A 17,875-nucleotide genomic window follows, 5' to 3' on the forward strand; every position below is an offset into this window, starting at 1 on the left:
CTCAACATGCAATGAGATCCAGTACTTTCCATTCAGACCAGGCTGGAGCTCATCTGCGAATCCGGGACTGCATGGTCTCTTGTGATGGTGGACTCTGCATGGTCGCCTGTGATGGTGGACTGTGCTGATGGTCACCTGTGCTGATGGTGACCAAACAGGAAATTCAAAAGTTCCCGGGGCTTTTACTGCCTACCTGGCTAGTGCATCGGAGTTGAGAGTGTTGTCCAGAGCGGTCACAAGGGAGCATTCTGGGATAGCTCCCGGAGGCCAAAAATGTTGAATTGCATCCACAGGACCTGTAACCCGGAACTGCAATCTCAATTTTAGCGCTATTCCACTTGCCGAGGTGGAGTACAGAAATCTGATTAAAGAGCCCTTTAAATTGAAAAAACTGGTTTGGTCGTGTGGACGGAATCAGTTTTAGAAGTAACTTGGCTAATTCCAAAATAACCGCGTACTGTAGACCAGGCCTAAGTGACAGTTGTGCTTTCACTGTATTTGCTAATTATACTTCTTGACATACTATCCTTTCCTTGTAGCCTTATGTAAGCCAATGCTAGGTTAATTCCATTTCTTCCTGTATAGTTATTTACAATCAGCTGTCTTAGAAGTTTCACTAGAGAGACAAGTTTGGTGAGGTAATATCTTTTATTGGACCAACTTCTCTTGGTGTTTCACATCTGATAAAGTAGGCTCTTTATGGAGCACAAAATTAACAAATGAAACGCATCAACCATGTACTGTGCTGCTACAGATGCGTAAGAATTGCTTTGCTGAAATAGCTTCAGAAAAGGGGATTCAATTCTCAGTTTCAGTGCATTAGTTTTGCCCCATATACTCCAGCAAGGCAAAACTCACTTTAGCTGCCCTAGCAGGAGACAGATTGTCAAATCTATTGTAGCCATCGTACAACTCCATTGCAATTTATTGGCATTATATTAAGTAGTTTAATTGGCATTATATTAAGTATTGGCATTATATTATATTGCAATTTATTGGCATTATATTAAGTACAGGACAGACCTTTCTATTATTTTATTTACTATTAAGTATTTTTCTACTAAAATCTTAGCATAGCCATCCAGCTGGAATTAGCTTTCTTCACTCCTGCTCAGCTGAAGCTTCACCAGTCTTCTGTGCTCTGCAGCCCAGGAGGTTCATGATGATTCAATGGAAAATTTCTTCTCTCCAGTAGCTGTAGAATGCCTCATTGGGCATTTTGGTACCAACACTTTCTCCATAGTAAAGTCTCTGACAACACCTGCCTAGAGGGATGTATAAGTCAATTGGGCTCTTAAGAATGGCATTTGGGGATTCCAGTGAACATGAAGAAAAGAACACAATGGTAGCTGTTGGCTGAATTTGCTGGGTTCTTTCCTAGCTAACAAGTCCGTTTCTGAGATCAGCCGGGAAAGAGAAGTGGAAGCTACTGAGTCCTCCTGTTAATGGTTTTTTTCCTGGCTGGCCTCAGGAATGAAGCTGTCAGTCAAGTATGATCATTAAAGGGGCCACACATGGAGTCGCAGATCCAGGTAGATGCCCATTTCAGGCCACCCACCAGACTGCTGTGAGGGGAATCCAAGCCTTTAGGTCCCTGGACCCACAGAGGGTTTTAAGCTTCTATAGCCTGAACAGAGTTCATCACTGCCCCAGTCTTGGGGTCCCTAGGCCCATGCAGGAGACACAGACACTTTGAGCATCCCATCCTGACAATTGGAACCATCAGTCCAGTTGCCTAGCTCTCCTGAGAACAGTGCTGACCCTTCAGACTCCTCTGTACTTAAACACGCCCTATCCCAAAATCCCACCGAAAGACACTGAGCCTTCTCGTTAATGGTTGAACGCTCCCAGGAGGCATGTGGTAATTGTGAAGCAGATACTACACAGAGACACTTTGCATAGAAGTCTAACACATTTGCTCATTTACTTAATCCTATAAAGCACAAGAGAGTACAGAAGATATAAAACATAACAAATATCCTAACCGCAATTGCCTTTATGAGCTCACCCTTCCCGTGGGAGTCCTTGGAGGGCCATCTGGGTTTAGGGAGGGAGGCAGGGCAGGGCCCCTCCCTGCTGGGATGCTTCTTTCTCCTTCTGAGTTGGAGGCAAAATGGGCAAAGACCCCAGATAGATCAGCTCCTCCCTTTTTGTAACTTTTCACCCCCTTCGTCAGGTGACATCCCACTTGGCCTCCCCTAGGTGACCAGAAACCTCTGCCACGTGACTTCGTTGCCAAGGCGACCTCTCCCCTGCTAAATCAGTTCTCCTGCATGGGAGCCAATCTGTTGTTTAGAGCTCCTACCTTTTCATGGAAGAGCACTTATCATCAACAACTCATTTTTGTTACTCTTTTTTCACCAGTCTTTGGAATTTTAGCCCAATATGGAAGCAAAACAATAATAGAGACTGTATGGCCATACATTCAAAATGGAGCTTGCAGCTTTATAAAAATATATACAGAGAGGCATTCATGATACAGCAGTTTTCGTAGTAACATTTCATAACAACTTCATAATATCACCAGAATTAATACAGATAGGTTCCCAAGTTGTCACACATAGCCAAAATATTTTCTTAAAATCGCATCTTCTTTGCCACCACTTATGCCTGGAGCTTCCTTTCTCCCTATTCCTTCCTCTCTATATATTTAATCCCTCCTATATTTAATTTAATCAAGCTCACTTCTTCTGTGAACAGTTCTGTGAACTTCTCTCAGCAACAACCTTTGGAGCTTTGAACAAGTATTTAAGAAAAAAAAAACCAAAACTGACTGAATAGAGATTCAGGCGTCAACCAGCATCTCTTGTATATTTGAATGTAGGAGATTTTGTTTGGACTGACAATGTCTTATTTATAATATAAGCTTCTTGAGGCAGGGACTATGTCTGCTTCTGAGATCTACACAGCATCAGGCAGACTGCTGGCATTTAAGAAACCATTAATACTAATCAAAACTGTTTCCCATATGAATATAGGCCATTGGCCCATTACCCTTGAGTGACAGTTATATAGGAGACAAGAGCTGTACTTCAGACAAGAGCCTTCTTTAAGGGGTGGGGGGAAATTTTTGCCAGAAGCTGGGAATGGGTGACGGGATGGATCACTTGATGATTTCCTGTTCTGTTCATTCCCTCTGGGGCACCTGGCATTAGCCACTGTCAGAAGACAGGATTCTGGGCTAGATGGATCTTTGGTCTGAACCAGTCTGGCCGTTCTTATGTAAAATTCAACCATAGTGAGATAATGCATATAAACTTTCTCTGGTGGATTTGCAACTTATTTTTCAGTGTAATGGCCTTCTACATCAGGCCTTTTCTGATGACACAGTACCATTTCTGCACTAACAAGGACCTGAGATATTCCAGGGTTTGTACTGAAAGAGGCCATGGTTAAAAAAGTTATTTGCTAATAATTAGTAATAGCACAAATATGAAGTATTTTACATTAACATTCAAGAAGTGAAACAATGGGAGTAAAAATCAGTTAACCAATACAGTCCAATATGAGGTGCACCTAATCGGTAGAGCCATTCAGAACTTTCCAAACAAAATCCAAAACGCAAACCCCAGAGCTCATTGAAAGGTGAGCCTTTCAGCTGAGCCTGGACTGAGTTTAGAAAGATTAGCCTAGACATACAAATTGTGGTCCATAGCTTATCAGTGTTTGGTTCTTGGTAAAGACCCATGGAGAGCTGACTGGTCACATAGAGCTGGCACTCTTCCTTGTTTCCAGTTGCTAAATCATATTTTAAACTGTTAAACATACATTTAATAATTTCCTAATGCTACTTTTCTGGGTAAGGAATTGCTGTGGTTGTAATTGTCACCGAGATGTTATTTGATTGTCAGTGATAGGGGAGAGAATCTGCATGAATGGGAAGGGAGATGTTCCAGGAGATAATTTCTCTATTAAGATGTGATCCACATTATGAAAATATTTGAGAAACCCTGACCCAGGCAAGTTTACAGCTTTAGGTAAAAACCATCCGACACTGTGTGGTTTTGAACCCAAATGCAGGAAAATTTGGAAGCTTTGCTTTCAGCTGAGGGATATTTTTAAAGCCAAAACTCAAAGCAAAGCCAAGTAGTGAGACCCAAGTCCAGATAAAAAGGTTGATATGAACCCATGCATCATGGTAATCATACTGCATATGTACTGACATGTTAGATGGTAGAGGTCTGTGACTTGGGAGCTTATGATCCTGGACTCTGTCCCTATAACTAGTGGCCATAATATCTGTATGTATTCATTACACTGATTCACTGTAGTGTGTAGCTTAATATCTGACTTCAAACCACTTCTGTGATTGAAAATTCCTGAATCATCCCAAATCTTCTGTGTACTAAAAGTATTTTTCTCTTTTAAACATTAAATGAATTTATTAAGAATGGTAAGTATGAATCTAGTTATATTTATATCTAAGGGCAGGGGAGTAGTCTTACTAGCATTCCTATATGTCAGAAACTGAAACTTTATTCCCTGGATACCACCAGGGTCATGGTTCCAAAGGTTAATAGGTTAATATCCTGTCACATGACAGGGGTCAATATCCATTGACTTCAGTGTCTACTTTTACAGTTAGAAGAGTTCAGCCTTTTAAATTTACTCTTGTTAAAAAGATTCAAACTAGAATTTGATACAATAGGTACAATAAGTATTTTTGCTTTTTGATCCAGTATACAATCCTAATATCATTATAGCCTGGAAACAAGTTATCTTATTCTGCTTTAATAATAAGCTCTTTAAAGGTTTTCTAATGACAAGGGAACAAATAAAAAGTACCCCAAACCTGAAGTTCTTTCATCATAATACGTTCAGGTTGGACAATATATGATCCCCGAAATAGGTCTTAATTGAGTTAGAAAATTTGATGCTATCTCATAAATATGGTAAGGGCAAAATTTATTCTGTAGATTTAACATTAAATAACATGGAGAAAATGTAGAAATGATCTCTCAGTTTTTAACCCGAAAGAGTTGTAGTGGGAGAGACACTATGGAAAAGAACCAGGGATAGCATCACCTGTGTGCTCAACATGAGCTATTTTATAGGTAGGCGTAGAAGGATTAGATTTGTGTTTTTACACACAAACGAACAAAAAATATTTCCATTGACAATAGAAATGTACAGACAAGCAAAGTTAAAAAGAGAAAAAGAAAAGATGCCTGGAAGCTTATTAGCCTTTTATTTAAGGATATTCCCCTTTGTATATTTTGTATGTGAAGTTTGTATAATTTGTCTTTTAATAGTTATAAAGCTTTAACTTTTTGAATCTCAACATCTACTGTCATTAAATAATTATTGTCTGACCTCTGCTGTTGTCTGACCCCCTCCCTTAATTTCCCACAATGGTGAAAGTTTAAATCGATAAATTTAAAAAATGCTTTAAAATGAACATCTATATTATCTGTCAAAATTATTTTTTTTAAATGTCAAATTCTGTCAAGCCTAGTTAGCAGTCTTACATTACATCCAACAGTGTAACAAAGTGGGCACATGGCACAGAAAGGTGTTGGGAAATAGGTGTGTTTTCAGCATATGTGACAGGGATACTTTAAGATAAAATTATTTTAGGCAATGCAGGAAAGGAATAAGGGCAAATTTCTCCCCTAAGATCCAGATGGTGGATCTTTATTCTGATATTTTGTGCGTTCTACTTGCACAGAACTTCCACAAGCACTAATGGAAAATCTGATCGTGTTGGGAGAACGGCATAACAGAATCAAGATCCACTACATGGCTCTGAGAGAAGAATTTCACCCTAAAACAATAACACTAACTGTGGCACTAGTGCTGCCAGGAGTGTTCCTCCACTAAGTCAGTTTAAAGTGCTTCTGGTATTTCAGCTAGCATACTGATCGCAGCTCACTATCAAAGCTCATACTCCGTATTCCTCCAGTTGAAGGAAATTTTGCTGGAACATGAGATATCTTTGCTATATTAAAAAAGGGGGGAAGCACCTGACAAAAGCATCATGATGAAGGTGGTGGTTTAGGCCCTGATTCAGGAAAGCATCCATATTCAGGACTGTGTGTGCTTAAGTCCCATTGACTTGAAGAACTCACACCAAACCTCAGAATGCATTTTTACTTCAGTGGGACATCTAGGGGGCATGCTTAATTGCTGTTCTGAAATGGCTTGCTTTCCTGAATAAGGCCCTTCTATTGCAGTACTGCCCAAATTCCTCAGTCAGGGTCCCACTGGACAAGGTGTTATACAAACACACAAGTAGGTATGATCCCTGTCCCAAAGCAGTTAAAATCTAGTTTGAAAAAAAATGGGTTATAAATATTAGTATAGCACGTGGTAACCATTTATTTACCATGCTGAGTTATGCAGATAGGAAGTCGAACCACAAAAACTAGTGTACTTTGATCCAGAATTTAAAAAAGCGGTAGGTCAAATCTATTTATTTAAGGCTAGTAAAGGACAGAATTATCAGACACATAGATTGACATGATTTGTGGAGGAAGAGTCAATATGGTTTTTGTAAAGGGAAATCATGCCTCACCAATCTACTAGAATTCTTTGAGAAGGTCAACAAACATGTGGACAAGGGTGATCCAGTGGATATAGTGTGTCTGGACTTTCAGAAAGCCTTTGAAGAGGTCCCTCACTAAAGGTTCTTAAGCAAAGTAAGCTGTCATGGGATAAGAGGGAAAGTCCTCTCATGGATCAGTAGCTGGTTAAAAGACAGGAAACAAAGAATAAATGGTCAGTTTTCAGAATGAAGAGAAGTAAATAGTGGTATCCCCCAGGGATCTGTAGTGGGACCAATGCCATTCGACATATTCATAAATGATCTGGAAAAAGGGGTAAACAGTGAGGTGGCAGACGATACAAAATTACTCAAGATTGTTAAGTCCAAAGCAGACTGTGAAGAGTTACAAAGGGATCTCACTAAACTAGATGACTGAGCAAAAAAATGGCAGATGAAATTCAATGCTGATAAATGCAAAGTAATGCACATTGGAAAACATAATCCCAGCTATATATACAAAATTATGGGATCTAAATTAGCTGTTACCACTCAAGAAAGAGATCTTGGAGTCATTGTGGCTTGTTCTTTGAAAATATCCACTCTATGTGCAGAGGCAGTCAAAAAAGCTAACAGAATGTTAGGTACCATTAGGAAAGGGATAGTTAATCAGTAAGGCTATGATTTAGTCATGAGTATTTTTGGTAAAAGTCACAGACAGGTCATGGGCAATAACCAAAAAATCATGGCCAGTGACTTGTCTGTGACTTTTACTAAAAATAAATACCCTTAACTAAATCTTAGGTGCTGGGGAGGGGGAAGCCCGGGGCCCCGCCGCCTCCACTCCAGGCAGGGGCAGCCTGGGGTGCCGCTGCTGCTCCTGGACCACTGCTGACCCCAAGGCCATCCCAGCTTCTTGGGCAGCCCTGGGGTCAGCCGCACCAGTTGCTGCAGCTGCAGAAGTCACGGAGGTCCCAGAAAGTCACAGAATCCGTGACTTCCATGACCTCCATGAAAGACTCGCAGCCTTAATAATAAGACAGAAAGTTTCATAATGCCACTATGGTATGCCCACACCTTGATTACTGGGTGCAGTTCTGGTCACCACATCTCAAAAAAGATATATTGGAATTGGAAAGGTACAGAGAAGGGCAACAAAAATGATTAGGGGTATGGAACAGCTTCTGTATAAGGAGAGATTAAAAAGACAAGGAGTTTCCAGCTTGGAAAAGAGGCAACTATGGGAGGATATGATAGAGGTCTATTAAAATTATGAATGGTGTAGAGAAAGTGAATAAAGAAATGTTATTTACTCCTTCACATAGCACAAGAGCCAGGGGTCACCCAATGAAATTAATAGGCAGCAGGTGTAAAACAAAGGGAAGTATTTCACACAACTCACAGTCAATCTGTGGAACTCTTTGCCAGGCAATGTTCTGAAGGCCAAAACTATCAGAATTAGGTAAGTTCATGAAAGATAGGTCCATCAATGGCTTTTAGCTAAAATGGCCAGGGATGTAACCCCATGCTCTGAGTGTTCCTAGCCTCTGACTGCCAGAAGCTGGAAGTGGATGACAGGCAATGGATCACTCCGTGATTGCCTGTTCTGTTCATTCGGTCTGAAGCACCTGACGTTGGCCATTGTCACAAGACAGGATACAGCGCTAGATGGACCATTGGTTTGACCCAGCATGATCATTCTTATGTTCTTAAGGCTGCTGGTGGTATTAGTTGTAGAAAAAGTGTATAGAACTGCTAATGAGATTCTGTGTAGTAGCAAATGGGCCCTGTTATAATTTCTGTCCTTTTTGGAAAAAATAAAACCCATTTAAATATAAGTCTCTCTAGAATAACTGGTGTCATTATGAAGACACAGTATAGAGAAATTATGAATGACATAGGGAATAGGAAAGATGTTTTGCTCTATGTATCAAAATATAAGCTGATTTTTGAGGTTTGGTTTGAAGCCTTAAACTAACCCTGAATGTTTCTGGTTTCAACAATTGTACAATTAAATGTATGAAAAATAAGGTTTTTTTTTACTTCAAATTCATCTTTTTTCTTTCTTTATTTTCAGAGAATGAAACTGAAGCAGAAATTTTGCCACCTGCAGGAACCACGCCCCCTGCAGGTTAGTAAAGGAATTGCCTTCATTTCCTGATTTGGTCTGTAGCATGAACAGAATTGCGTGAGTCTGGACTGTGCTACAATACTGTGGTGTCTATTTTTATTGTCTGACTGTAAATAAACAGCTGCTGAACAACAGGAAGTGAGCTTGATTTAGTAAGGTGCTGTCTTCACTTACCATTCATATAGGTTTGCCTAAGAATTGCTAATTTCTCAAGCTTGGTGTTGTTTAGAAGAGAGCTGGTAAATATGACACTGAAAATATCTTTCTGGACACAGTCATAGTAAAATTGGAGACTTGATTATGTTGCCCACATTCACATTGTTTCTAAACAAACCGTCCCATTCATTTCCATTGAAGGTACTACTCAGTGTGGATAAAGTTGTCAGAATCAAACCCTTAGTGAATAAGGCTTCAGGTAAATATGAAGCTTTGAACATAGCTGGCCCCTTTTCTCTTGTGAGAAAGTGAAACGTAGAAGCCCAAGCCCTTATAGTTTGATCTGCATGCTCACCTGATCTACATTAACACTCATACAGTGGTATAACTATATACCCCATATATTTGTTTGGTTTATTATTGGATCAATTCTAGTTTCTAGTCCCATCTTGGACTGCACTTCAGCTAGTTAACTCTCATCCAACCACCATACCCTGTTGGGCACTACGTAAATCATTCAACCACAGTGAGGAGGTCAGATTTGATGGGAAATAGAGTTGTGTCCTCTGTCTATTGAAGACACTACAATCCATACATCCTTGCAACACCTCCAAATGGCTCTATAAACAAATTGAGCAAGATAGTTAACAAAATAGAATCCAGTAAAACCCTGGAATAGAGAACCCTTTTGGCAATTAAGAATTTACAAAAACTAACCTCTGGGTTGTCTCAGACAGAAAAGATGAGTCACTCAGGAGTGACCCTATCTATGCCTGCTATGATCTACAATAGAACCTCATTGCCAACAGTAATGAAAGCAGATAGCCATACTGATTCTTTTAGGCTATTGGATCTTAAACCCTCCCCAGGAAGAGATGTCAGACCATATCTCCAGCACAATCTGTCTGTACTGTACACAGACCTAAAAACAAATTGACTGGAGCCCAGGAGATCTGAGGCATTTAAGTACTATCAGAATATGACAGGATCAAATGTCTGATCCAAAGCCCATTGACATCAATTGGAGTCTTTCAATTGGCTACAATGGGCTTCAGAACAGTTCCCAAGAGAACAAGGGTCTAACAATTGTTGCTTTCAAAGAAGGTGTCACTTTGCTTCCTGTGAGGGAAGCCGCAACAATCCTCTTCAATAGTACATAATCCGGTAACATATCAAACACAAAATGCATGTATATTATTCTAATATGTAACATTTGGTGTGGTGAATTATAGCTACACATTATACAATTACCAATAAGAAATAGCCTTTTTGCGGGGGTGGAGTGGGGTTTACATATTTACATGACCTAAAGCTTTGTTATATTCTTTATAATGCTGTGTAAGTTTTTCTTTTTACTTTAAGATTCTCTCAAAAATGCACTTTTACTTCCTACACAGAACAAAAGAAACCAAAAGAGGATGGAACCGAACAAGCTAAAGGTGAGTGGACAGTCATATCCCAGAAGCTGGAAGCAGGCAGAGCATCCATAAATGTTGTACTGATGCTAGATTGTTTGAGCTTTTTTCAGAATTTTGGTGCATTATATTACAGTAATGTGGTTTGAAGCTTCCTGGATTTTTTTTTTTTTGCATGACTCATTGAGCAGAAGGAAATTATGCTGTTTGTGTTTCCTTCAAAAGTTCCATAAAACAAGTATGAAGCTCACTAGCCTTTGTTGAGCTATACTGTGTAGTAACCATGATTAGTTAGATAAAATGGTCCATCTTCCTGGATCAGATTTCAAATTATTTGCATGAGCAAACAGCCTTCTTCAAATGAGCATGAATGGTAACATTGAGAGAATTCAACGAAACTCAGATCAGTGCACGCCACTTACATGACCAAATATCCCAATTTTATAGGGACAGTCCAGATATTTGGGGCTTTGTCTTATATAGCCTCCTATTACCCCACCCTCCCTGTCCCAATTTTTCACAGTTGCTGTCTGGTCACCCTAATACCAGTAGCTCTTGCATGAGGTGGGCAATCTCATTTTATCATCCAAGGCTGTTTCTATTCTACCTCAGAAGCTTGGTATTTCACATTTTACATTTTCAGCAGACATCTGATCAACCAAGACATCTAACTTCCACATGTTCTTCTGTAAAGGAATCTTCTCACTTCATTAATTTTTCTTCATTTTGGGCCCAATGGTAAACCTCAATACATGTTCTGTGTTACTGCCTTACTGGAAAAATCATCTGCTGTGAACACACACAAACATACACATATTATATATGCATCCAACAAACAGCTACATTTTCAAGATACATAGCTATTCCTGCTACTTAGCTGAAATTAGAATCTGGCCCTCAACTGGCAATTCTTCCATTTAGGAACACACATTTGGTGGGATTGGGTCAAATTCTACCCTTTTGTATGAAAAGAAAGATCAAATATGGCACATACTGCGCATTATTCTGTACTCTCTACCTGAGTAGAATTAGAACAGCTCATGAGTTCACTTTGAATAGTTTATTGATTCAAGTATGAGGTTTCTGATTCTGATAAAAAAAGAATCACAATCAGACTAAGACCTGTTTATAGTTAATCCAACATTTTTTCATTATTTGGAATAGGCCTTGAATATCTACTCTGACTTTGATCTCACCTAGCTGGGAGTTTATAGATTTGCCTTTTTTAAAGAATAGATATGATGTGGCATCTAAGACTTGTTTACAGTTTAATTTGAAAAAGATATGGAGCAGTGGGTGGCCATTTGTGTCAAGAAAATCAGAATGCCAATATTGAGAATGAATGAACCAAACTTCACTGGCAGAATAAACATGCTGAACTTAGTGTCAGTGCATGATGCTAACTGTCTTCCAATAGTGCTTCTCTTTTGTCACAAAAATATTTTGGGAAGGACTTAAATCTGTCATTCTTGGCAACAGTTCTATTCAGGAGCATTTTGCACTCCAAATCGGTAGAAACAGAAGTGAAGATTTTTGCCTCATAATAGTCTAGCAGTTGTTTGTTATGACTGCTTGAATTTTGATCTGGGAAAAACATTTTGCTCCTGAATTGAACATCTATAATATCTTTCCCTCTAACTCTACAAGCTGACATTTTGCTGAATTAAAAAGACACCTTGGTAAGTATCTCATCAAACACTACTGTTCTTTTTTTTATATACAATCTGTCTTGTGGTTTTTGAAGCTTCACACTAGCAAAGAATAAAGAGATTTGCGGATAAAGAATAAAGAGCCATTTACTTCTAGTGCTTGGAATGGTTTTTAAATTTTAAAAAACTGTTTGAGATCCTACTACACAAAGTAAAAGTTGAATTGTTTCCATTTTTAATCATATTTCAACTGGCAATGACTGCTGAAGTAAGAATTCCAATAAGAAACTGAATAGTGAAATGTCAGAAGGATTGTGGTACTGATAAGTAGAAAAGATTCTCTTTTCATTCTTCATGGTCTAGTGGATCTGTTCCTTTACATAGCAGCACAGACATCATTGTCAGTAAGACTCTGAGCATGCGGAATGAGTTAGCTGATATTATTAATTAAATTTATTATTATTTACATTGCAGTCTGAACCCCAGCTCCTGTGAACCCCAGTCCAGGGCTAGGAGTCCATTGTGCATAAGGGAAGAGAGTCTTTAAGACTCTTATGCTCATCTGTTACGAAGAATTTTGTATATGGTATTCTTTATAATAACGAGCATAGTTTCTGAATATCAGAAGAAAAGGCCTCTCTCTTCCCCATTTGCTGAAAGTCATGTTATATTAGAAAAAATATATTTTAAAGGGTTGTTTACCAACAAGGACGGATCCAGCCAACAACTGGCTTTTGTACTACTTAGTTCAGTATGGAGCTAAAAACTGCATCCATAACTTTGCAGGTGCCAGTTTTTGGGTCTTCTCTGAATTATGTGGGATGATGAAGGGTTTCACATCTAGATAGCATAATGAATGGGTGCTTGACAGATCAAACAAATTCTAAGATATCTATGATAATTCATATGAGCCACCCACCTGGGTACATAGGAAGTTGTCTGTCTGCTGAGAGGTCAGGTTATGCATGAATCCTACAGCCGTGCAAGAAAACCTAGGCCATGTTCTTCACAAATTCCAGATGATTTTTGTGGCACAGAGCCAGCAGTTAGGCAGAAGACGTATACCCAGCTGTGTGTCTGCTCTACTATTCTGTTACTTGTTAGTAGTTACTGTCTGTCCATGGTAAAACATTTGTCTACCTATTATGTTATTAGTAGGCCTAGTAGAGTTGAGAAAATGGGTCACAGTATGTGAAAAATTCTTTGTTCTCTTTCTAGGTTTTTCACTGGAAATGATTAGTTCAGGGCCGTGAAAAGAAAATTTGCCTGCTTCTGTGTAATTTTGCCACTTTCATAGACATCTGAGTTGTGTAACTGGAAAATTCAGAACTCAGATATAGCTACTAAGTATTCATTTTATTTGCAGAACAAGAAGTGAATCAGCAGAAGTTCCACCAATTTTATAGCCATGTCATCTTATACTGATCCCATTTTCCATTTTTTTTCTTTTTAAATTTAGCATCATCTTGTATACAAAGTATTGTTATCACGGTTTTCTCAATCTAAAAACAGTTTGCTTATTCCTTTCTTTAGGTACCACCTTTCTTTAGGTACCATCCAGCCATTCAGGTGTCTACTAATAAACTTCTGCGTATTTCACTGATGTGCTTTCTCTAGGCTCTATCCAGCCATCTACTAAAATGTCTGCATGTTTCATCTCTGTATTTTCTTTAGGTTTCACTAAGCCTTTCATCTGTCTACTAAAACTTCAGTTCTTTCACTTAGGTACTCACGGTGCTGAGCAGCCAACAGTTCCTGTACAGTTTAATGGGAGCTGCTGAGTTCTCAGCACTTTGAAAAGCTAAACAATCTATTTAATAAGCTTAATTTTAGGTACAGAATTTTGAAAACCTTGGTCATTGTTAGGACTAAATTGTGCTTTCAGTTATAGCAGTGTAAATCTAGATTGATTCAGTGAGTTTAATTGGAGTTACTCTAGGTTTATCCTGGTCAAAGTGAGAAGAGAATTTAGCCCAGTTTCATTGTGACTTTATAGTAAATTTATGTTAATTTATGTACATTAATTTGGATACCTAAAATTGTAAGGATAGCCTCAACTCCCTCATAATCTCTAATTTATGAATAGATCTATAATTTATTTTATCCCCACTAAATGTTACAGATAATCAGTACATACAATATATATATATATATATATATATATATATAATTGACCAAATGCTTTATGATTTTCATGTATTGTGTTAGTATAAGAATGCACATTCTCATCTATTTCATCTTGCTTTACTCCCTCCCTTTTTGTAAAAGCTAGCATCTTTAAATATAGTTCTGTTCATATTATTATTCTTAAATCATGGTAAGGTCAAAAAGTTTCTTCCATATCACAGACTGGGTAAAATATAGCTCTCCATTAACCTAAGCAAAAGTACCTGAGGTTGCATGGGTATGACTGAGAGGAAAATTAGGCCTGCTGTGTGTATGGGTCTTTAGCTTTCTCAAATTCCAATTCCTATTCTTCGCTTGCTTAATCTGTAGCAGCAAATATCCAAATCATTTGCTTACATTACCAAACTTCCTGCACAACTCAGAAGTCAAATGTTTCCATGCCCACAATTAACAAAAGTATCATGTATTTTAACTGTGCTGTTTTGTATCTGCTCTCTATTCAATTAACCTTTTCTGCTGTTTTACAAAAGTGACAATAGTGACTCCAGATTTAAAATAGCGTTCAGTTTTCAGTTAAAGTAGAGCGTACATTTGTTTGTTAGACATGAGACTATATTGAACAGAACTAAAATCACTATATGTGTAGGTTGAATTTTGGAGGAAGTCTGATATGAATTCCTTCAGTAGTTAGGAGACTGAATGACTTTTAAAAAATCAGTTTAGAGTTGTTTTTGTGAAGCATTCTTGTTTAGAAATTATTAAATTGTAACAGTTCAAACTTTCTAGAGATGTAGATCGAAACAAAATCTCAAATCGGCTAATAGCTATCTTTATCTCTAAATAATATAGGTCTACTTTATGAGATATATATTTATTTGTCATGAAAATTAATATAGAAAAGATTAGATGTCAAGAGCTAATGTACAAATTTTACACAAGAAAACACTCCTAGTTTCAGATAGGCACAGGTGAAAGTAGGTTGTTAGAGAGGATGTGGCTCCCTAGTAGAGGTCCAGGTGCCGCAGAAGCAGGGTAGGTGCTCCAATATAGCTCAGTGGATACACCTTCTCCAGAAGCACACCTCCTAAGGTGTACAGAATGGGGGTTCTGAGATCTGTAATGAGACTCCCCTCCTGTACATCTTGGGAGCTGCACAGCTTTTCTGCTATCCCATCGGCATACTGTGGAAGCCATGTGGAACCCAGCATCATAGAAAATGTAATACATATGGCACATAAAATTATCCGTGCCTATCCAATTCTAAAACTTTCAGAGCTCCCTATGTGGTATTTCTTCTTTTAAAAAAGAAGAAAATACCAACACAGAAACCTTTATTAACTTAACATTAAGGTTGCTAAAGTAATAATTATAATTTTTCAGTAAAATACAGAACTGCAATGTTACCATTTTAAAAAAAACCTTAAGAATTAAGGGGCAGATTGTGGAAGACCCTCTCTTGTGTGCACAGGATGTAAGGAGGAAAGAGTAAGACCACATCCACCCACCTCTGAGCAACCTCCATGCATCTTGTAACAAATTATTTACCCCAGAACCAATTCTAAGCCCTCTGGGGCTCCTCCGGGAGCTGCACACCTACAGACCACCTCATTACACAGGACTCTGCATAAAGGTACAGTCTAGCTGTAGAAGATCAAGGATTATATATTTAAATAGGCATTGCTAATGTATGTGTACCATTGAAAGAGTATGTATGCATGAATATGACTTGTAGGCCAAAGTTAAGGTGGTCACATTTTCACATGTGAATACTGTCAGAAACTGAATCTGAAGGCAATATTTATTACCTTTCATGTTCATTCCCCCACTTTGTAATGTTTGAAGTTGTTCTGCTGTTGATCCTGTATTATCTGTTTTGTGGAAGAATTATATTAATGACTTCAGCAACCTTTCATCCAAGTTATTAGTGTTTTATTGGGAAATATATTGCATCATTTGCTTTCTGTAGCTCTGTTAGCTTAGTGAATTTCTTTACAAAATCAAATGAGCCAGTTTCAATATTTCCCGATAACAGAGAAGTCACATCTATCTACCTTCATTAAAGTGCCATGCTATATAGTTAAATGAGCTGTTAGTTACCATAAAACCATTTATAATAGTTCCTGAAGAGGAGGAAACAGGTTGTTATTTTGGGCCAATTTAGAAAAAGATGCAAATTGTATTTAACTTTATAAAGTTAAATAAAATTTTATAAAGTTAAAGATGCACATTTTATTTAACATGTATAGGGTACAGTAGAACCTCAGTTATAAACCCTTCGGGAATGGAGGTTGTTTGTAACTCTCAAATGTTCGTTAACTCTGAACAAAACATTATAGTGGTTCTTTCAAAAGTTTACAAATGAATATTGACTTAATACAGCTTTGAAACTTTACTGTACAGATGAAAAATGCTGCTTTCTTTTTTTTAGTAGTTTATTTAAAATAGTACTGTACTGTATTTGTCTTTTTTTTTTGGTCTCTCCTGCTGCCTGATTGTGTACTTACAGTTCCAAATGAGGTGTGTGGTTGACTGGTCAGTTCGTAACTCTGGTGCTTATAACTCTGAGGGTCTACTGTATGTCTGTATATCTTGAAGCCATAATTATATCTAGTTTGTTATAGCCTCTCAACAAGTACACAGGTAAAAATTATATTTTTCTACTAAAACCCATTTAAAACACTAATACGTATGGTCTATTTTCACCAGAGACTGAGCTCTGTGTGTCTTCTATTCAACAACTAAAATTCAAATACAGTTATTAGCTAACGAAAAATACTGTACTGTTGTAGAAAGTGCCTTTTATCTTGCCACTAGGGTCTCCTCACAATCATGAATATTGTCACTAGCCCTTAATATCAATATTTTAATGGCACTTTCATACTTTTCCAGGTTTTATTATTATTATTTATTTATTCATGGCATAGTATATAAATTAACATTTTAAAATAACAGTGCAATTGCTAAAATAGATTATAATTCTTAGGAAATGAAGTATTAATACCAAAGAGTGGGGCCGTTATTTAGGGTTTATCAAATGAAAACCAAGTGAACTGATAATGATTCAGTACTTGAAGTGTTACCTGTATATGGAAAAAACCTGAGTTGCTTAATCCCTTCATTTTGGATTAATCTTCTAATGCAGGAGTGTGTGTATAGTGGTGGTTTATTAAACTGTGGTATGTCTTGCGTGTCTGAAATGGTTTAGTTATGTTGAATGTATATGTGGTACGCATTTTACTTGCAGACATGAACGTCAGCGAATCGACATCCTCTTCAGAAGGTCAGATATGTGGTTGACCTTGATTTCATTTTTTGTTCTTTTGTATTCACTGTGGATTACATCTCTAACAAACAGAACCACTTAAAAAACTCTCATATAAATCCATATTTTAATAATAGATCACAGTTCACATCCCATTATTTTATTTATTTATTTATTTTACTTGCCTGGAGCATTAAGGTTTACCATTTCAGCTACTGAATTACTCAACGCTTTATTCATCAGTTTGAAGTTTCCATTACGAGTGTTTCCAACTATCATGATTTCCCTCTCCCCTCCCCCCTTTTTTTTTTGCAGGTTTCACATTTTCGTTTGTTTGTACTAAAAAGGATAATCTACAGTGCACTCTTTTTCCTTGTATGTTTTTTTTATTCATATTTCTTTTTACAGATGAAGATGACACCGCTTCAGTTAATACTTCACAAGCAGGTTAGGATTATTACAGTGCTTTTCCTCTTCCTTCTTAGAAAAAGCTAGACTAGAAAAAAGTAGGTCCTGATTCTGCAGTTTGCACTTAAGCATAATTTCCATCAACACAGAAACTTCTTTAGATACTTTAGGTAAAATTCACCTCCCCATGCAGTGGGCCAGTACAAGGCTTTTACAGCACTGAAATCCCACTTGTATCTTCTTTTA

General features: G+C 37.8%; 1 protein-coding gene across 1 annotated transcript in view; it reads left to right on the forward strand.

Annotated features, from left to right (window-relative positions):
- The window catches only part of MYBPC1 (myosin binding protein C1), a 192,367-nt gene that overhangs the window by 105,298 nt on the left and 69,194 nt on the right, over nucleotides 1–17,875 (forward strand). The window contains exons 4-6 of the mRNA XM_073335999.1: nucleotides 8,559–8,612; nucleotides 10,166–10,207; nucleotides 17,630–17,668. Coding sequence (XP_073192100.1) covers nucleotides 8,559–8,612; nucleotides 10,166–10,207; nucleotides 17,630–17,668 — 135 coding nt within the window. The remainder of the gene's footprint in view (nucleotides 1–8,558; nucleotides 8,613–10,165; nucleotides 10,208–17,629; nucleotides 17,669–17,875) is intronic.

This window comes from Lepidochelys kempii, chromosome 1, assembly GCF_965140285.1.
Source record: "Lepidochelys kempii isolate rLepKem1 chromosome 1, rLepKem1.hap1, whole genome shotgun sequence".
Classification (NCBI taxonomy): Eukaryota; Metazoa; Chordata; order Testudines; family Cheloniidae; genus Lepidochelys; species Lepidochelys kempii.